Source organism: Triturus cristatus, chromosome 10, assembly GCF_964204655.1.
Source record: "Triturus cristatus chromosome 10, aTriCri1.1, whole genome shotgun sequence".
NCBI lineage: Eukaryota > Metazoa > Chordata > Amphibia > Caudata > Salamandridae > Triturus > Triturus cristatus.
This window is the reverse complement of record NC_140593.1, coordinates 1,202,178,160-1,202,200,644: the sequence shown is the minus strand read 5'-3', so window position 1 is coordinate 1,202,200,644 and position 22,485 is coordinate 1,202,178,160. Positions and strand designations below refer to the sequence as shown.

At 47.4% G+C, this 22,485-nt stretch overlaps 1 protein-coding gene across 1 annotated transcript in view; it reads right to left on the bottom strand.

The window, feature by feature from the left end:
* SYCE1 (synaptonemal complex central element protein 1) overlaps nucleotides 1–22,485 on the bottom strand; it is a 335,387-nt gene that overhangs the window by 274,089 nt on the left and 38,813 nt on the right. The window contains exon 2 of the mRNA XM_085631497.1: nucleotides 17,092–17,145. Coding sequence (XP_085487623.1) covers nucleotides 17,092–17,145 — 54 coding nt within the window. The remainder of the gene's footprint in view (nucleotides 1–17,091; nucleotides 17,146–22,485) is intronic.

The window sequence follows — 22,485 nt, the reverse complement described above, 5'->3', positions numbered from 1 at the left end:
GTATTGTTATACCATATATATATATATATATATATATATATATATATATATATATATATATATATATATATATATATATATATATATATATATATATATATATATGTGTGTTATTGGATGTGTATATTTACATTGCCTAGCCTTTTATGGGAGCTGCATTTGCTTGGAAAAAATGATATATGTTTATACATATACAGAGCTGTATATATGTATGTTTTTTACATATATAATTTTATTATTTCCGGGGTCCCCGCACATGGGCGGGAATATTCAGTGCTTATGACTATTGATGAGGATCCCCTGGAAGAGAAGGGAATTAAACAAGACCTGAAAGAAATAACTTTTTATACCTAACAAAGACTTCTACACCATCCCCACGTGGGTGGCCAAGACCCCGTTGCTGGCCATACCCCCTTGGTCTTCCGGCATCCAAGGCCCACCTTTCCCCCCCCCCCTGCTGTGCCATGATACTGCAGTGAAATGACATAAGGGTAAGGGGGAGCTGCGCTCCATGGTAGTAACATGAAGCCGGAAATAAACGTTGTAATTTTATCCCAGGGGGTGTCCTTCTATGCCCCCTTCAAGGGCCAGGGTACCCCTATGATGTACCTTATTCCTTTTTCATTGTTTTCTACAATACGGGGACCGAGTCCTAGAGTCATAAAACGGCAGCTGCAACTTTCCACTCATGTTGCAGCCAGTTAATTAGATCACACATACCGTACCACAGTAGTGCAGAGGGAGTACAACGCTAGTCCATCATATTGTGTGTTTTCGGCTCGTGGTACTCTACAGCAGTATAGGAAAGGTACAACGCGACTAGAGATCAATACATTTTTAACCTTAACTTCGCATAAATGACTGAACTGATTTCACCAAATCAAAGCAAGCATTGGCAAAGCCAACAGGTCTGGCGTTAGTTGCCAGCCTTTTTGGCAATTTTTGTTTAGTTTTGTGATTGTTTTTGCTAAATGTTTATTGTTCAGGAAGCTGCCAGGCCTTCATCAGTCTCAAGTGTAACATTGTCTACCTTCATCAGTCTTAAGTAAAACATTGTCTATAAGCAAAAATGTTTTTTGATCTCAAAAAGTACACATTACCATAGTACTCGCTAGCACTCAAGGGAACTACTTTGTGTGTGGATGCGCTATGGCATGCTGTCCTTGTTTATGGGCAGCATTCCGTAATTCATAGTAAGGGCAGTCAAGTGCTGGTTGACGCATTGCCCTTTGATGCATGCTGGGGATGTGAAAGAAAAATATGAACGACATAGCCACAGACAAATGGATGAAGTATGGCTGAAACCCCCCAATAAATAACTGTCATACACATAATTTGTTTTTTTAGTTTTTAAATCAAAAGGTCTTGTCTAACACAGACCTAAAAAAGGTGAATTGCTATGCCACTGGCTACCAGCCTCTTGCCTTTGAGAAAGAATGAAGGAATGAATGCAAGAAGGAACAATGGAATGAAGGAACAAAGGAAAGAAGGAGCAAAAGTAGGAAAATCGGGAGGAGCCTAGCGCGCATCCAAGATGGTCGCGTGAGCACAGGGCTCCCCGGACCCTTGCTGCTCCTCGGAATTTATCCTGAGAATATCCTGATTAAGGGTGGGCGTAGTTCGCGAAGTAGCACTTCGCGAAGCTACGCAAAGTGAAGTTCGCACTACGCGAGCTACGCGTAGCACTTCGCGAACTGCGAAGTAACATGTTCGCACTGTGCAAGATGTTGTTTTCAATGATTGCACAGTGCGGACAAGCAACCGGCACTGTGCAATCATTGAAAATGGCATCTTGCACAGTGCGAGCTGTAGTTTTCTGCTGCTCGAGTAGATTTTTACTCGAGCTGCAGCTTTCTCAACGCGAACTGGTAGTTTCTCATCGCGAGCGGTCGCGAGCATACGCGACCCCTCGCAATGAGAAACCTGACCTTCTCGCGTTGGGAATCTCGCCGGGAGGTTTATTTTCCATGCTCGCGATCGCGAACAAGGAAAAAGTCTCGCCAGGATGTAATTTTGCTTGCTCGCGGTCGCCAACTTGACGTTGAAGACCGCGAGCAAGCAAAAAATGACCGCAGCACTACGCAACACTACGCTACGCGTGTTCGCACTGTGCTACGTGCAGTTCGCGTAGCGCGAAGTAGCGCGAACTTCGCAAACTACGCGAGCGTAGCGTAGTGCTTCGCCCAGGCCTAATCCTGATGTGGTTTATGGAATCTGGCAGATGAAGACCGGCTGAGCACGTATCTCTTTTCAGAACTCGAATCGGACCTGGGAATCCTGAGTTGTCGTTGTTCGAACTTTTGGGACCCACCCGACGGAGGTGCCCGGGACGAAGGTGATCCGTGGAGCCGTGTCGTAATTGAACAACAGCGGCTGCAGTGTGGTGCCAGTGGCCGCTCTACCACTTTCGGTTTCACTTTCGGACTTCAGGGGGCTGGCCGGCGAACGCACTTGATGTGGCGGGGTGTTTCCTTGGCCTCTGCGCGAGGCTTTGTCTCCACCTGCCACTAGTGTGCCCATCGCCTTGGGTCCCCCCGCACCGCTATATTGTGGTCTCTGGTGAGGCGCTGGTCTGCGGTGCCGTTGCCCCTACGACTCTTGATCGGCGGTCCCCTTCGGTGTCCGTGACCACATGGGGGGCAAGGGGGGCCCCGAGGGGCGTAAGACTAAGGCCTCCCTCCGCGGGGGACCGGTCCAGGCCAACAACATGGACCGCTACACTCAGGGCAGAGGGTCCCCTGGAGCGACCGCCCCCCCCCCGGACGCCGCCAGTGGTGGCACGACCGTCTCTCCGGAGCTTTCCCTGCAGGACATCATGGGCGCCATTGATGGCATCAGGGAAACCATCGCCACGCAATACGAGGCCCTGGCCCGTAAAATCGACACGGTGGCAATCGATGTCACCTTAATTCGGGCAGATCTCTCCAAAACTAACGAGAGGGTTCAGGCTCTTGATGCGCGGACCTCCACCCTTGGTGCGGATGTGTCGGACCTGCAGGCCTCGCTGGGTGACATCAAGGCGGTCAACGATCAGATGGCCCGGCGGCTGGAGGACTTCGAGGGACGGACCCGACGCAACAACATCCGTGTCATAGGCGTACCGGAGTCCTCCGACAACCGCCCGGTTGACCTCCTGGTCGAGGAACTCATCCTCCAACAGTTGACCCCTGCAGGCCTAAGTAAGTTCTTTGCCGTGGAGCGGGCCCATCGAGTTCCGGGCGGTCGGCCACGGCCGGGGGCCCCCCCGAGGCCTATCGTGGCCAAACTGTTCGACTATAGAGACAGAGATGCGATTCTGCAGGCCTCACGGGTCCACGGCCCGGTTCGTCATGAGAACTCATCCATTAACTTTTATCCGGACTTTACCCAACTTGTCCAGAAACAGCGGATGGGATTCCAGGGGGTGAAGCGTCGTCTCCGTGAACTGGGCCTCAAGTACTCTATGCTCTACCCTGCAAAACTCCGAGTGGAACATGAGGATCGGACTGCCTTTTTTGACTCTCCTGTGGCCGTGAGTGACTGGCTGGACTCGCTGCCGGACAGAGGTGGCCGTCCCGGGCCCTCTGCAGGCGCCGAAGGTGACGGGTCCCCTTTGGAGTGACTTTTGGTCCTTGATTTTGCCATTTTGCACTGTTCAGCTGGGTCTTACTTCTTTTGTTTATTTTGTCTCACTAGGACCTGTGTGGGGGGCGGGCGGGGACGGGTCCCTTTCCTCCTCCGGGGTCTTTTCGTAGAATGGGGTTAGTAGGGCGACAGGCACACTGCAAGTTGGGGGGGTTTTTCGGCCCGCAGGGGTGCAGGGTGGGGGGAGTTTGATTTGGGGGGGGGTTGGGGGGAAGGAGGGGTTGTTTTGCTGTGTGTTTTCTGTTTGCAGGGCGAGGTATTGATTTTTGTCCAGATTCGGGAACTGTGCTACTGACTGGGGGGCCTCTGATCTATTGGAGGGGATGGGGGGGGACGGGTTGAGACTGATGTCATGGAACGTCAATGGGTTGGGAGACCGTATCAAACGGGGTGTAGTACTGCAGTATTTGCGTCGTCTGACTCCTGATGTGGTGTTTATCCAGGAGACGCATCTGGTTGGTAATGTTTGTCATGCAATGAACAGGGGGGGATACCGCCTCGTGGCCCATTCTGGTTTCACAACTGGTTCCAGGGGGGTGGGCATTCTCCTGCGATCCTCACTTCCGTTGGATATCACTAGGGTAGTCTCGGATGACAGAGGGCGCTATGTGTGTCTGACTGGGAGGTGGGAGGGGCAGCCCCTTTCCCTGGTCTCAGTTTACGTCCCCCCGGGCCTCCAGAACTCCACCTTCACGGACCTGGGTCGAATGCTGCTTGAACTTCCGGATAGTCTTTTGCTTATGGGCGGGGACTTTAATTCGGTGGTTTCGGGTGACCTGGATCGTCACCCACCCAGGGCCCTCCCCGCTGCCCAGGCATGGCTTGGTGGACTGTTGGAGACCTTCGGCCTGGTAGATAGTTGGAGATTAATGCATCCGACCCAATGTCAGTACACCTTTCACTCTGGGGCGCATGGGAGTCTTTCTAGGTTAGACTATTTCCTTATGCCCGCGGCGCAGACTGGTCGGATTCGAGAGGTTAGGCACCTGGCGCGGGGTATCTCCGACCATTCCCCGCTGTGGCTGCTCTTTGACACTGAGTCGCGGTCTGCAGGGCGGATCGCTCCCATTAACCCTTGGTACCTGCGAGACCCTACGACTCGCGACAGCCTGGTTAAGGCTATGGACCAATACTTCCTTGAAAACGAGGGGTCGGTGTCGTCCGCAATGTCCCTGTGGGAAGCCTTTAAAACCGTAATCCGCGGACACGCCCTCTCCCAGATAGTGGTGGCTAAGAAGCTCAAGAGTGAGGCAGTGGTGAAGCTGGAGACTGACATCTCGGGGCTGGAGTCGGCCTTGGAGACTGGTGTCACTCCGGACGGGCTACATGCCCTCAGCCTGAAACAGTTTGAATACAGGTCTCTTGTCACTGACGCTGCCAAAACGATGTATAGGGAGCAGCAGGGTCGATTGTATGATGCCGGGGACAAGGCGGGAAAGTTGATTGCGTGGCTGGATAAGAAGGAGAGAGTTAATCGTGTGGTCCCGGAGCTGCGTGTCTCGGATGGAGTGTGTGTGACTGAGCCTGGTGAGATTGTGGAATGTTTCGCTGACCACCTCCGGGCCGTGTACTCCCCGGTGACTGATAGGGATGAAGAAGACTCTCGCCTTCTGCTTAGGGATATTGCTTTGCCTTGCCTGTCCGTCGACGACCGTAAGCAGCTGGACGCTCCCTTGTCTGTAGATGAAATAGCAACTGCGATTCGGTCCCTTCGTCCGGGCAAGGCGATGGGTCCCAACGGTCTGCCTATTGAATTATATAAGTTGCGCCCGGATAAACTCGCGCCCTTCCTCCGTCGTATGTTTCAAGAGTCCCTTGAGGCAGGTTCCCTTCCTGACGACCAGCGTCTGGCTACGATAGTCGTGATCCCCAAGGACGGTAAGCCACGAGACCGCTGTGCCTCCTACAGGCCTATTTCACTGCTAAACGCAGAGCCTAAAATCCTGGCTAAAGTCCTTGCCAATCGTTTGTTGAGCGTCATCTGCGATCTGATTCATCCTGATCAATGCGGCTTCATCCCTCATCGTAACACCGCTCTTAACTTGCGGCGTCTTCACGGCGCCCTCGCCAGGGCGGAGTACCTCTCCGAACCAGCCGTGCTGGTTTCTTTAGACGCCACGATGGCCTTTGACACCATCGAGTGGCCATTCCTTTGGGCTGTCTTGACCAAATTCGGCTTTGGGGAAGGATTTCTTGGCTGGGTGAAGCTTCTTTACACGGGACCCATGGCTCAGGTGGTGGTTAATGGGCGGGTCTCTCGGCCCTTCGCTCTCGGTAGGGGTACGAGGCAGGGGTGCCCGTTGTCCCCTCTGCTCTTTGCTCTTGCCCTGGAGCCGCTCGCTGCTTGGCTCCGCTGGGAGCCCTCGATCAGAGGGATCCGGTGGGCCCCGGGCTTCGAGGATCGGGTCTCGTTGTATGCGGACGATATTCTCCTGTATCTCACCTCGCCACGGCGGTCGCTTAATGTCCTCTTTGATGTTCTGACTTCCTTTGGGAGAAATTCGGGTCTAACGATCAACTGGTCTAAATCCTGTGTCTATCCTATCTCCGGTGACCCTCCTCTCTTGCCGCCGCGGCTCCCGATCCAATTATCTCTGTCCGGCTTCAAATACCTGGGGATATACGTCTCGTTGGACCCGGTGGCTCGCTATGAGCAGAATCTCCTGCTTCCACTTCGGCGTTTGAGGGAGGACACGGCTCGGTGGTGTAAGCTGCCCTTGTCCCCGCTGGGTCGGGCAGCGCTGTTTAAAATGCTGTCCCTTCCCAGATTCCTCTATGCACTTCAGAACTCCTTCGATGTCATTCCTGTGTCCTACTTTCGGGAGGTGGAGAGCCTGCAGAGGAGACTGGTGTGGGACGGACGGGCGCGTATCGCTCTGGCAAAGCTCACTCTCCCCTGGTACGACGGGGGCATCGCGCTTCCCGACATTCGCAGGTATTATTGGGCCTCACATCTATCGGCCATTAACCATGCCACGTATGCGCCTGGCTTGAATCCGGCGTATGGGATGGATAAATTCCTGCTTCCCGGCGGAAACTATAACAGGGCACTTTACTCCAGATCGGCTGGACGGACCCTTACGGGCCCTACTAAGATTGCGGTGCGGATCTGGAAGGCGGCCAATGTAGCCATGGGCTGGAGCGAGCGATTAACGTGTGCTACTCCTCTGTTTGCCTCCGACCGACTGGGAAGCCTCTGGACAACGAAGGGGTTTGACCGTTGGGACACGATTGGTATTAGTAGAGTGGGAGACTTATGGATTAAGGGTGCGGTTAAAACATTCGCGGCGCTCCAGAGCGAATACGAACTTACGGGAAGGGAGTTCTTTCGCTACGCCCAGGTTCGGCATGCCCTGCTCTCGGTTTTTGGGGAGGGGACCAAGATCCCGGCTTCTTCGCCTCTCGAGGACCGCATACTCGATGGTCATGTCCCCGACAGTACTATCTCTTTAATTTATAAAAAACTTATCAATAATCGGGCTGACCTCTTGGTGCGCCTTCGGGAGGCGTGGACAGGGGATGGGGTGGAACTGGACGACGAGGACTGGCAGTCCGCACTGTCGTCCCCCAAGGAAGTGGCCATTCCAGCCCGTCTCCGCCTGGTCCAGCTAAAGATTCTTCACCGGGTGTATGTGACGGGTCCCCGTTTGGTCTCGATGGGATTTTCTGAAGACGGGCTCTGTAAGCGGGGATGTGGGCTCAGTGCCACCTTTCTCCATATCCTTTGGGAGTGCCGCGAGGTGGCGGAATACTGGCGCCGGGTTCATGTGGTCATGGGCCGGGTCACCGGGGTGGCGCTTCTGCCGGAGGTGCGTCGCTGTGTCCTGAATGTGTGGGAGCCCAATGATTATAACGCGGCTCAGACTCGGTGGGCGGCCCTGGGGAACATGATTGCCAAGAGAGATATAGCGCAGCTTTGGGGTTCCCAGCGGCCTCCCACCGTGTCCGTATGGAAGGAGAACATGGACTGGTGCATGTTCAGGGAGAAGACTGTGTATGTGGCTCGTGGTAAACCGGGGGCATGGGGTAGAATCTGGGGACAATGGAACGCGTATCGTGGGGGTATCTGTACTCCCCCCCCTAGTGGACACCGATATTGCTTTGTCCCCCTGACCCTTGATGGTTCCTTGCGATTTTTGGAACAACCGAATATAGACGTTCCTCTCCCGTGACCCCCCCCCGACCCATCAGTACTCCTTCCTCTTGATAGCTACTTGAAGGTCTGAAGTAGAGTCCCCCGGATGTAGCCTGACCCACACTTTTTGCCCTTATGCCTCGCCTTTTGTTTTTATTTGTTATTTATGTTAATCCTATGTATCCTGCTTCCCTAGGACTATCCGGAGCCATGTACGGGGCTGGGCCCCGGGAGCCGACTATTGCCTTAACAACTGTATGATCCTTTCTGAATCTAGCGGCCGGCCCCGGTGGTTGTAGGCCCATGCTTGTAATTGATTTATTGTTCAATAAAATTCTATAAAAAAAAAAAAAAAAAAAAAAAAAAAAAAAAAAAGGGAATGGAAAAATACAAAAACAAAAAAAAAAAAAAGTAGGAAAATCAAAACAGTGTTAGCTAACACAGACGTAAAAAAGCCAATGATTGTGCCATTGGCTGCCAGTCTCTTGCCTCTGAAAAAGAAGGAAAGGAATGAAGGAAAGGAAATGAATGACAGAAAGAAAGAAAGGCAACAAAAGGAAATGCGCGAAAAAGGAAGGGAAGAAAACAAGTTACTTACCTGAAACTTTGGTTCCCCAGTATTGGTAACTTTCATAGATTCTCATGCTTTGTGTCATTCCCCGTCGTCGGAATGGGAGCCTCGGTAAACAAAAAATATATCATAACCATAGAAACAAAAGAGAAAAAAGGCTTAGGCCTCATCTCATTTTGTAGTATATCACCCTCTTTGTGTAAAAGAGCCCAAACTTTTGCCAGGACCAATCAGCACAGCCTCACCCTTTGGAACCTTCCTGAGAGAGCTCAGAACCTCAGATTTTTGTAGCCGTTGTGCAAACAGCCACTACCTCAGTAAACCGGCATAGCTTTCCCAGGGGAGGTGGGTGGGCGCATGAGAATCTATGAAAGTTACCAATACTGGGGAACCAAAGTTACAGGTAAGTAACTTGTTTTCTTACCCCAGTATTGGAACTTTCATAGATTCTCATGCTTTGTATCAGAATAGCTAGCAGTAAATCACAAAAGCACATTTTGGTAGACACCTGGCTTTACATAACCATCTCAGTTTACAGTTACAACTAGTACATGGTAACCAAGAAAAACAACATTACTGAACCAAATGTGCTTACCAGGCTGGAGGGATTGTAGGGAAAGCTCACCTCTCAATGAAAAAGATTCCTGAGGACTGCCTGACCAACAGCAGCGTCATCTCGTCCCACCGACTCCAGGCAGTAGTGTTTCGTGAAGGTGTGTACACTGCTCCACGTTGCTGCCCTGCAAATGTCTTTGATAGCCACTCCAGCAAAAAGAGCCACTGAAGATGCCATCGCTCGTGTAGAATGAGCACGGGCCCTTCTGTCCAAAGGTTTGCCCGCAGCCTGATGACAGAATTGAATTGCACTGGAGATCCAGCGTGAAATGCCACTCTTAGCGAGAGGCAACCCCTTCCGTGGTGCACTGTAGGCAATAAATAGCTGTGTAGACTTCCTGAAAGATCGTGTGCGCCCGAGATAGAATTTCAGACATCTCTGGACATCCAAAGAATGCAATGTTCGTTCCGCCTGGGTCAAAGGGCGTTCCGCCTGGGTCAAAGGGCGTGAAAAAAAGGAATTCAAAATCAAGGGTTCATTCAGATGAAAATCCGAAGGTACCTTCGGGATGAATTTTGGGTTGGTTCTCAAAATTAGCACATCCTTTTTGAAATGCAGAAAAGTCTCCACTATGGACAGAGCCTGGAGTTCACTAACCCTCCTAGCCGAAGTCAATGCTAAGAGGAGGGCTAGCTTCCAAGATAGGAACTTCAAGTCCGCCCTGTGAATCGGCTCAAAAGGAGCTTTCATGAGCTGAGCCAGTACAAGGTTGAGCTGCCAGATTGGAGGGGGTGCTCGGACCGGAGGATACATCCGAAACAACCCTTTAAGGAACTGTTTTACAATCCTCGCGGACCATAGAGATGGCCCCGATGTCTTCCGTCGAAAACGGGATATGGCAGCCAGATGTACCGTGACAGAAGAGTGCGCCAAACCTGATTTAGCCAGTGACAGGATGTAAGGCAAAACCTGATGTGGCAGGGATTTATAAGGATGGAGTTTATTCCTCTGGCACCACAGACAAAATCTCTTCCATTTTGCCCTGTATGTCTTATTCGTGCTTGGCGCCCGCGCCTGAGACAAAACATCCCTGCACTCCCTGGAGAGATTCAGATGACGGAATTCTCTGTATTCAGGAGCCACGCTGACAAGTGTAGCGACTTCGGATCCGGATGGAGCACCTGTCCCTGATCCCGCGATAACAGAGATGGAATCAGCGGCAATCGAATTGGGCGATCCTGGGAGAGAAGCAGGAGTTCCGTGAACCAGAACTGCCGGGCCCACGCTGGAGCAATGAGAATCATCCTGCATGGTTCCGCCCTGACCTTCCTGAGAACTCGAGGAATGAGAGGAATGGGAGGAAAAGCGTAGCAAAATGCGCCGAACCAAGCAATCGAAAGGGCATTCCCTAGCGATCCTCGATGGGGAACCTTGCTTGCGTAAAACCGACATTTGGCGTTCTCTGGGGACGCAAAGAGGTCTATGGTCGGAGTACCCCATCTCTCGAATACTCCCTCCAGCGTGGCTTGGTCTAATTCCCACTCGTGAGTCACTTCCGTTTGACGACTCAGAGCATCCGCCGTGATGTTGAGGCACCCTGCTAGGTGCTCGGCTTGTAGGGTGATCTTGTGAGAAATCGCAAAATCCCAGATCGTCTGAGCCTCCTTGGACAGAGTCCGCGATCTTGTTCCCCCTTGCTTGTTGATATAGTGCATGGCCGTCGTGTTGTCTGTCCGGACCAGCACTGCCCGATTCTGAAGTCTGGGAAGGAACGCCAGCAAGGCTAAGCGAATAGCCATCAGCTCCAAGAGGTTGATGTGGTGTAGGCTCGGCGCTGGACTCCAGTGACCGCTGATTTGAAGCTCCTGGAGTACCGCTCCCCAGCCTTCTAAGGAGGCATCTGTGGTCACCACCATAGGAGAAGGAGGGGTCCTGAATGTTAATCCTACTGAGATGTTCTCCTTTACCAGCCACCATTCGCAGGCCTTGCGCATACCTGGTGTTATCCACACCTTGTCGTTGAACGACCCTTCTGCCTGGCGCCATTGTTTGTCTAACTCCTCCTGCAGAGGACGCATATGAAGCCTGCAATGCGGTATTAATGGTATGCAGGATGATATCGATCCGAGTAAGGACTTGTACCGGCGAACCGACACATTTTTCCTCTGCAGCACTTGACGAGCGGAGGTGATCAGCTTGCGTTGACGCTCCTCTGACGGACGAGCGGTGCATAGTGTCGTGTCCAGAATAGCTCCAAGGAACCTCTGGGACCTGGAAGGTATCAGCACCGACTTGGATCTGTTGAGCTGAAGACCCAAGTGGGCGGACAATTGAATGCAAGTTGACACGGCTTGAGAAGTTGCCTCGAGCGACGGAGCCTTGACGAGTCAGTTGTCCAAGTATGGGAACACTTCGAAGGATTGCTTTTTGAGAAAAGCCGCGACTGGTGCTAGCATCTTCGTGAATATCCGAGGTGCAGACCGAAGGCCAAACGGAAGCACCTTGAACTGGAAATGGCTCTTGCCTACTGTGAAGCGTAGATATTGCCTGTGAGCTGGGTGGATTGGAACATGGAAGTACGCATCCTCTAAATCCAGGGACGCAAAAAAATCGCCCGGATTCAGTAGACGGAGAATATCCTGGAGAGTGACCATCCTGAAGGAGAGCTTGATGAGATAGGTGTTGAGCTCCCTTAGGTCTAGTATAGGACGCCACGTATCTTCCGTTTTCCGAACCAGGAAGAACCTGGAATAGAAACCCTTGCCCCTCTGCGAGGTACTGGTTCTATCGCCCCCTTGATGAATAGTTGGTGGGCTTCGAGATGTAACAGTCGGAGATGTTTTGAGGGACGGGCGTCCGGAGCTCTCGTTGGAGGAAGATCTTGGAATTCCAACGTATGGCCACTCTGAACAATATTCAAAACCCACCGGTCCGATGTTATAAGGACCCAGCTGTCCAGACAATAGGAGATCCTGCCCCCAACCGGTGTTCTTGGTAGGGGAGGAACAGTAGTCAGAGCCAGGAGGCCGCTATTGCCTCTTGGCATTGTCTCGTCCATGACGATTCTGACGTCCTCTCTGGGACTGACGAGAGAAAGACGCCGATTGACCTTGGCATTGGTTTGAGTACTGATTCTTATATGACTGTCCTGACTGTGTGGAATACTGACGTTGGTTTCCTCTATAAGTAGAGAACCCTCGTCCACGTGCTCCTCTGAATGGAACCTTGCGATAATTTAAGGATCCTAAGGACTTTGCTGTGTCCGTGTCCTTCTTTATGCTTTGCAGAGCCTCATCGACATGCTTACCAAAAAGCATTTCTCCGTCAAAAGGAAGGTCCAGGATCTTATTTTGGACCTCTTGACGGCGCAAGACCGCTGACCCTGCCAACGCCCTGAAAGCAGTAGAGGCTATGTCCATAGCACAGTCAATGACTTCAGAAGAACATCTCTCTCCTTCCATGAGAACCTGCATGGCCTCCTCCTGACTCGAATCTGGCAGTAGATCTATAAACGGCTCCATGTCGCACCACATCTGGCGGTCGTATCTGCCTAGAATGGCTAATGAATTTGCCGCTCGAACCAACAAACTGGCCATGGTGGAAAATCTCTTTCCTACGTTGTCCAGCCGCCTGCCCTCCTTATCCGGAGGCGTAGTCAAAGGTGTTGACGGATTCTTGGACTTGCTCTGTGCGGCCTGAGATATTACAGAGTCAGGCTTTGGTTGTCCTAGAAGACATGCAGGACTGCCCTCAGGGGCCTTGTATTTCTTCTCCAGCCGGGGGAGTACTGGGATGACCGTAGCTGGATTCTGCATAGTCTTAATTCCCTCATCCCACACATGCTCAATGATGGGAATTGATCTGACCGACTTTTTATACTGCGCCTTAAAGTCATACAGAAAACAGTCCGACTGTTCCAATGTAATGAGGCAGACCAAACCTCTTGGATGCACGCTCCATAAGATTATGGAACCCCCGAATATCTGCCGGAGGCGACACGTTCGTCTCCCGCCCTGCAGCATCCGGATCTTGCATTCCAGTGTCATCCGGATCCACATCCGGATCCCCTGGATCAGTTAGCGGGACCACGTGCCCCTCATCGTCGTCATCCGTACCCACATCTTGCGTATCCTCATTGGTAGGTTCCGGATACGAAGTCTGAGAAACCACTACTGGTACCACCATTGGTGAGGTACGGGGTATGTCTTTAGGAAGAGGTGGCAAGTCCACTGCCGGCCCTCGCGGTACTGATGTAGATGGGTGCACTGGTGGGACGTCAGGGTGTGATGGAAAACGAGCTCTGTAGTCCTGCAACATCATCTGCAAGTCCGTAACCAGAGCAACTGGTAAAGCTATCATGTCCTGTCTCAAAGTGCGAGGATGTACTTCTTGTTGAACATATTGTTGCTCCTCCTGCCCCTCTTGACCATAATACTCCTCAGTATCAGTCTCTTGTTGCTTTACATGCAGATCTGAGTGACTGTAGGCATCCCCATACTGCTCACTCTCATCCTCGTCTTCCGACTCATCTAGAAGGATAGATGGTGGTAAAGGCGTAACCCGCCTAGGTGAAGTCATGTCCGGTGTAATTTTCAACCTCTGTATTGAAAATCCTGAATTATTCGCCGCCGACGGTCCCGTCGACGGAGTCGTCGTCGAAGGAATCCCAAGCGTCGATGAAATGGACGATGAAATCGTCGACGGCACGGTAGTCTTCGTCGACGGAGTGTGTATCGTCATCGACAATGAGGTCGTCGACGATGCCTGAATCGTCGTCGACGGTAGGATCGTCGATGGAGCCTTCTTCGTCAACGGCAAGCTCGTCGACGGAGCTTTCTTCATCGTCGACGAACTCGTTGTCATCAGCATCGACGACGACGTCGTTGTCATCGTCGTCGTGGTCTTCGTCTTCGACACCGCCGAAGACGAGAATGAAGCTGTCGTAGACGATGAAGCAGACATCGTCGACGGTCCCGTCGACGACACCAAGGAAACAGTCTTTACTATGGAAATCGTCGTCGAAGTACCTGCTTTAGTCAGTGTCGACGGACGCTGTTTCTTCACCGGAGCCATCTGAGGAGTTCCTGCAGAGTGTTTCTTCGCAGGCTTTTCCTTTTGGGACGGAGGAGAAGATATGGAAACCTCCTTTTTGTCTCTAGAGGCTGTGTCCACACCAGCAGCCTGTCCCTGCCTCTCCTTTTCACTTCCGTGAGGAGATTTCATGGGACCAGCCTCCTCAGACCTTTCAGAGATCCCGTGAGGGGCTTTGACAGGGGGTTCCGCAGAGATGGAGGGAGATGACCTACCCCTCTTCTTTGATCTCCTGGAGGAGGTGCCAGAAATCGAATCCTCCTCATCTGAAGAGAGAACCTCCTTCCTGGTCTTCAGCTTTTGCAGCCATGTCAGCAACCGACCTTCTCTGTCCCGCAAAGTCTTGGTAGATAAGGTCCGACAAATCTTGCAGTCTGTGGCCTTGTGTTCCGGGTATAAGCAGTAAATACAACTCTCATGCTTATCCTCAATGAAAAGTCTCTTCTTTCCACAAGAAGCACAGGGTCTGAATAAGGCTTTCTTTTCCTTTTCTGCCATAATGTCACTATAGATGGTAAAATGTAGATTTCTAAGAGAAAATTTGTGAAAACTGAGCAGAGCTCAGTGGAGACTCCCTAGCACAACGTGCGGTAGAAAAATCTGAGGTTCTGAGCTCTCTCAGGAAGGTTCCAAAGGGTGAGGCTGTGCTGATTGGTCCTGGCAAAAGTTTGGGCTCTTTTACACAAAGAGGGTGATATACTACAAAATGAGATGAGGCCTAAGCCTTTTTTCTCTTTTGTTTCTATGGTTATGATATATTTTTTGTTTACCGAGGTTCCCATTCCGACGACGGGGAATGATACAAAGCATGAGAATCTATGAAAGTTCCAATACTGGGGTAAAGAAGAGTTACAACTGCTGCAAATTAAACACAAAGTCTGGTGTTTACTAAAGTTTACTAAAGTGAGTCCAGAATAATTGTGTACCGTTTTGTGTAGTGTGTGCAGGGTAAAAGAGTATAACTTAATACAGAACAGTTTCAAATGGACAAAATCTGGTATTGTATGAAAAGGAAGGAGTCATAAACAATAGGATACTTCAGAAGATATTTACAACAGCACTTACGGCAGACAGCAACTGATATAGCTGGAATGTGCTCTGTGCATGAAGAACTTGTAGATAGCATCCTTGTATCACATCAGGCTCTACACACAAAGGCAACCCTAAATTATTAAAGTAAAAACAAAAATACTAGCACTGAAGGGAACAATCTTGTGTGCGGATGTGCTCATTGTGCGAGAGGAAAACGCAGTCACTCAAAGTGAAGTTAACCAATGATTTATGTAGGCTGACCATTACCCCATACTGTTTACAGTAGTGGGCGGGAGTAAAATGTGAAAGAAAAAACACTTAACAAATAGATGGAGAGCTGGCTGAAAGCCCCTTTAAGTATAATACACATATAATTTAGGTAAATCATAAGGTGTCGGCTAACACCAGATCTAAAAAGTAGACTTTCTGGATTAAAATTCAGCTTTCTGACAAATTTGGAGCAATTCTGTTCAGCCACTTTGTCTAAAGTTCCTACGGAAAATTTCATGGGGAAAATGGGTTTGGAATACTACTTTCTCTCCGCACAAGCTTGACATATCATTCCACAACTTTCTACGAAGTAGCTGATGGGGATGAACTTTTAGGGGGGGAATTTTTGTGAAGATTCATCAAACAGTGTCAAAGTTATAAGACAACCAAAAAGACAATTTCCTATAGAAACATGGTCCTAACTGTAATTACATAGTGGTGACTGTCAGTCTATGCCAAACCACCTGCAGGCAAAGCCACACAATTATTTTAGAGTTTGGCTTTTCGTGGTAAATGAAACCAGCACCTAAAAGGGCCTCTGGCGTTCACAGTTAAAAAGTGAGTTATGCTTGTGGCTCAAACTTGTAAAACCACTGAAATTAGCCAGTTATGTTTGTGAGTGCACTGAAAACATGACATAACTCACAGTTGTCTGCCATGTTGTTCTCCAGTTCACTGTTTTTCTGTATCCGTGCCATAGGCAAACAGGTGTTTTATGCACAGAATGCAACTGTGAGTCATGCTGCATTGAGTGTGCATCTCAAAAGTAACTAGCGGGTTTCACACGTTTTATGTTTCTGAGCCACAAACAACTTTTAGATTATTTTTTTCTGTGAAAAAATATATATAATGCACGAGTGTGTACAACATCAGTAAAAAAGCCATTCTCTAATTTCCTTATTACTGCCAAGGTGTCGTGTTTCTAGTGTGCATTATGAATAGTGGTGTGTGTGAGAAACATTATTATTAGGAGCTGACATGTTCAAGGTCATAAGAGGACATTTCATTTGACATCATTATTACCATTATAATTATCATTTCTGAAATTTGAAAAATCCTCGCTTTTGTCACATAATGTTGGCAAGTGCGAATGCATCTGAGGTAGTTGTGGTCTTGGCTTATTTCTTTCACCCAACTGCACTAACAGGCTTGATGATAATAATTAGAACAAAAATATCCAGGACTGGAAAAGGTATGTCCTGTTGAAATGGGAAGAGGTGGGCATTGGACACCAGGGGAGGTTTTTTTGAGGATCACTGTGATCCTGCCACTTGTAAAGACCCTTGCTATGAACTTCAGCTGCACAGAGGATGCTCTCTGGTGGAGTCAGGTGAATCTCGAGTACACTCTGCAGCACAGTATTGCCTCCATCGAGGTGAGAAAGGACCAGAACCTGCAAGGTGGTTAAGAAGTCAGCTTCCAGTGGCAAAGAACACCAGTTGGGAGCAGGGTCATCTGATGCCAAATAATCATTGTGTTGCATGGTCAACCAGAAGTGGAGGCCGATGTCCATGTGAAAACTCCAGGACTTGTTGCTGACAACCAACCGATGAAAGACTATAACTTCAAGCAGGAAGTTTGTTAAAGGAAAGCTAAGGACTAGAACCATATAGCTGGAGTAATTAAGTTATCTGTACAATAACGTCTTAGCTCATTTTCTGTGATGCGTGAAAATTCCCATTTAAGGACTTTGCATATTTGCCATCTGGAACCGAAATTCCAAGCGACACAGTTGACCTATGACCCATCAGAGCATCAATAAGCCTTACTGATCAGCCAAAAAAGCTAATAAGTGAATTACTGCAACCATACCTTTCTGGAGCTTGTTCACAAGCTTTAAAAGATTTTCCACATCTAAAGTCGACTCTGCAAAAACATAAGGGGGGGAGGGTGGAATTACAATGAATCACTTTATGTTGAGCTAAACAATAAAAGTAGGACATAATACAGTATAGTTTAAAATGTTACAGACAGACCAAATGATTACATCAGAATAGTTTTAATCGCTCCAGCCTCATCTTCCAAAAATAAAAAGTCTTGAAAAAAAGTGAGATACTTTACCTAATATTTTACCAATGTACGCTGCTTAGCTATTTTTGGTGGCAAATTATTCACAATGTGCATTTTTATTTACGATAAAGAACAGAGCCATTACAACATATATATGCTTATAAAACATTGAATGGATACACCATGAGTGCTCCGTGTTGTCCTTTGGAAAAACGCATGTTTGAGTGAGTCTACCATCACTGATTACGGGGGCACACCTCTTCAGTTCGGCAGTTGCTGGTAGGAGCGCTTTTTCAAGTATTACATGCTGCCTGAACCACCGCATTTGGATAACCCTGTTCGACTAAGGTTATGAATTATTTATTTTAAGGACATATGGTCATTTGCCTAACGCCTGCATGTGAATCTCCAGGTCAGTGGCTGTGGCGAGGGGCACTTTACTGAAGAGACACGGCTCCCAAGAGTGTAAGTGGTAGCCTAAGCATGGCGGAATTAAGGGGCAGGACTGCATCAATGTGGCCATGTGGGTGTACTAAATGACATTCAGCACCTGTATGTTTTGGTGCTTATTGAAGGAGAGATGGTTTATTAGGCATTGAGACTTTCATCAGATGCAATGTGCAAACGCAGGTACTGCAATGAGGTTAGAACGGAGAAATTACATGCAAATATGGCTGCCAAAATCAAACTTTCCGACGGATACAGTCCTCTCTTACAGGCCACTTTTTAATCCTCCAAGGGAACAGTTTACAAGAATTTTGAATGAATTGCATATTGAGGGTTGACCTCATTTAATTTCAAGTATTGATAAAGGCAATGTGCTGAAATGCATCTGCTTATAAAGCATATAATAGATACCCCGTGAGTGCTTCGTGTTGTCCTTTGGAAAAACATATATATATATATATATATATATATATATATATATATATATATATATATATATATATATATATATCGCTCTCTCCAAGGACAAGACTGCTCCCACCAGGAAACAGAATGGAGCATATATATATATATATATATATACACATACATACATACATTATCTACTGGCGGTCGCCAGTAGATAGTTATAGTTAGGACCAAGTTCCCGTAGGAAATCTGAAAATTCTATTTTGAATAACTTTGGCGCCGGTTGACTTATCTTCGTGAAAGTTTCAAAACTAATGGGGCGCTCCGCTCAGCTCCTACCCTGAAAGTCTCGGGGTGATTCGTCAAGCGGGGGCTGAGAAAAAAGGGGGGTCCCAAAACGCGTTTTCCCCATGCATTTTCCCATAGGACCTTTAGTCGAAGGTACAGCCCGAACGGCTGAACAGAATTACTTGAAATTTGGCAAAGAGGTAGTCCTCAGGTCAGGCATGTGCCTTTTGGATATATGGTATCAATCTGGTCAGTAGTTCCTGAGAAAATTGCAGTTAAAAGTAAATAAATATCTATAAGCGCGCACGGTGCGCGCACTAAATGTCCGCAAGCATAATTCTGATTGGTGGTTAGATGTCAGTCAACATTCGAATCGGTCGAAATCAGGAAGTGTGGGACGCCATTTTGTGTTTGACAGTGAAAAAGAAAGGTGGAGAACGTGAAAAGGGGGCAGGGTAGAGAGTTCCTGACCCCCTAGCCTTTGTCAGGGGGTCCCTGAAGGATCCCGAAGGGTGAAAAAAAACATTTTATTTTTTTTCAAAAAATCACGGGGTGCGCGCACGGCGGCATAAAATTCATAAAAAAAATAGAATTAAAAATCAAGTTTAAGTGTTTAGATGTTGGTTGGCTCTAAAAAGAGCCGTTGTGTTCATTGAGTGTTTTTTTGTACCTACAAGTAAGTACCGATGCAGAGTCTAAAGTTCAAGAGGAAGACTCTGCTCCCTTCATCTGTGAAATGTACACCATCTCCTCTATAAATGCCACTCAGAAGCATTGGTTCATAGTAGTTTCTGTTCCAGAATCTTCAAACACCACACCCACTCCACTCACTATTTCTTCTTATTTCCTGGGACAAGGAGCTGACCAGCTATCAATTTTACTTGAAAATGGCAGAACAGCAGTCTACTTCAGGGAGTGAGGAGGAGACCTGGATGCACTCAGAAGGTGTCTTTCAGTAGAATGGCAATATGAAAAGAGATAGTTGTAAAATGGAGGCTTACATACGTTTTTTTTTAAATAAAAAGAACTCATTGGCTGTTTCAGACCATTAAACACTAAAAACTAGGCTGTATGTTTACATTTTTAAAAGCATGTTTTGTATTGGTTCTGAAAAATGTGTTCCCACAGAACATTACTTTGGATTTGCTGTTAGGTTAGAAAAGTCAAGCACTCTTGCTCTTTGGATTAGAAACATTGTGTGCTGAACTTCTGACCTCTCTGCTCACACTAGTGTTCCATGATCTGTTGCTATGGTAGCAGGCAGAAGTCATGTTGGGGGTAGGAATCATTTGGAAAGGGTTGAAATTTGCAACCAATAGAAATGTGTGTTTCCATTTAAAAGAAAGGTGGAGAACGTGAAAAGGGGGCAGGGTAGAGAGTTCCTGACCCCTAGTCTTTGTCAGGGGGTCCCTCAAGGATCCCGAAGGGTGAAAAAACATTTTTTTTTTTTCAAAAAAATCGCAAGGTGCGCACACGGCGGCAAAAAATTCATTAAAAAAATAGAATTAAAAATCAAGTTTAAGTGTTTAGATGTTGGTTCGCTCTAAAAAGAGCCGTTGTGTTCATTGAGTGTTTTTTTGTACCTACAAGTAAGTACCGATGCAGAGTCTAAAGTTCAAGAGGAAGACTCTGTTCCCTTCATCTGTGAAATGTACACCGTCTCCTCTATAAATGCCTTGCATGTTGTAACGCAAGTTGTTGTAGTATATAGAACCCATACCATAGTCTCTGAGGAAAGCAGATACAGACTTATTGACGTGCTTTCTTGCTTTCTCAATCTGCGGACAATATTGGTTAGACCAGTTCCACTTTTGCCTTTGGCATATATTAGAATATACAAAGGTAGTTTGTGGAAAAAGTGACATCAATTGCACAAACGTGTCCTTAACAAGCATTTCCAGACCTACCCCAGTTAAAGTGCCTAGGTCACTTCCACCACAGTGCACAATAATAAGGTTAGGCTGTGGGAGATGTCGAAAGGATTTCAACAAAGGCATTAATTGGTGCCACTTTAACCCTCTCTGACCAATCCATTTAATGTCTACATTTGGCAAAGCAAGGTCTTTCACAATATCTCTTTTTTCTGCATACTTTTCACTCCAGTAGACATAGCTATGACCTACAATCCACACTGTGAACATCTTTCAAGGAGATCTGGATGCACTCAGAAGGTGTCTTTCAGTAGAATGGCAATATGAAAAGAAAGATAGTTGTAAAATGGAGGCTTACATACTTTTTTTTAAAATAAAAAGAACTCATTGGCTGTTTCAGACCATTCAACACTAAAAACTAGACTGTATGTTTACATTTTTAAAAGCATGTTTTGTATTGGTTCAGAAAAATGAGTTCCCACAGAACATTACTTTGGATATGCTATTAGGTTTGAAAAGTCAACCACTCTTGCTCTTTGGATTAGAAACATTGTGTGCTGAACTTCTGACCTCTCTGCTCGGACCAGTGTTCCATGATGTGTTGCTATGGTAGCAGGCAGAAGTGATGTTAGGGGTAGGAATCCTTTGGAAAGGGTTGAAATTTCCCTCACTATGCATTACTCACTGTCATTCCCTTACTCATTCACTCTTCTTACCTGTATCCTCTACCCTTAGTCCTTTTGTTGCAGTCAGTCTTTCACTTCCCTTTCATGACTGATCATAGTTTCCTTTTCTCACTCATTCGGTCTGTCCTTTCCTCCTCTTCACTCAGTCATTTCAATCATTTCAATCACTCATGTATACACTACACATTCATTCAATAAAATTACAACACAGTATAACAGGACTATAGCTCTTCTTGGAGAAGTGAAGTGAGTTCTGAAAAGAACTGTTTTTTTTGTCTTTTTTGTCTTTGTTTTGTATTTTTTTTTTAGTTTAACAATTTTGTATTTTTTTTAATTTTTTTAGAGCACCCAAAAAAAAACAGGGAATGAAAAACTGTTCAACAGGAAGAAAAAAAAAAAAAAAGAAAAAAATTATGGGCTGGAGCATGTATGCTGCTGTATTTTGTTCTCTATCAAGTTAATGCTGCTCTCTCCGTAACAAAGAACAGCATTGCACACATTGCAATGTATGTGCACCTTCTTGAAAAGTGGGCAGATGTCCAGTGCCCTGGTGCACGGTGAATCTGCGGCCGCAGATGATGTGCTCGGCTGAGCAGGTGGTGGGTTGTCCCTTAGGGCTCTAGTTGTTTCTCTTGCATAGCCTTACTGGATGCACTGTTTTAAAGTGTCTCAGCAACGAATAAATACTAAAGGAGTATTTTTTGCTGGGATCTCCTCTTGATAATACAGTTCCGCAAATAGTGCATGTCACCTTCGGCGCATCCACCTTCTTTTGGACCTCTGGAAAAGTGAAGTAATTCCAGATGAAAGAGTGTTTTTGTTTGCTCTTCCTTGGTGCTTCTACAAAGGTCTCCTCCTCACTCCCTGAAGTTGACTGCTGTTCTGCCATTTTCAAGTAAGATTTCACTCGAGTAGCTGTTCAGCTCCTTCTTCCAGGAAATAAGAAGAAATAGTGAGGGGAGTGGGTGTGGTGTTTGAAGATTCTGGAACAGAAACTACTATGAACCAATGAAAAGTGTTGTTTCGTAATCACATGACTTGCCGTGCACGCACAGTGGACGCACGCATGCGCGCACGGAGCACGCACCGTGCGCGCACCCCGCGGCAGAAGATAGCCAAAGAGAAAAGTTAAGAACGTGAAAACACGTAACGGAAGACACTTTCTAACGCCCTAGGCCTTGTCACAGGGTCTCAAAAGGACGCACAAGAGCAAAAAAATGCTTTTTAAAAAATAAAAAAATTGTGCGGGTGCGCGCACGGTGCGCGCACCGTAAAAAAAACCCTAAAAAAATAAATAAATAAAAAACATTTAAACTGTTTATAAGTTTATAGAAGATATTAACTATGCTGTTCAACTTTATCCAAATTCAAAAAAAAAGAGCTGAGCCATTCCATATTACAGGATACAGTCAATCTATAACTATATAAATAGGTCGTTTATTGTAAAATAAATATATAAAAAATATAATACATACATAAATTAGCATTTAAAAAAA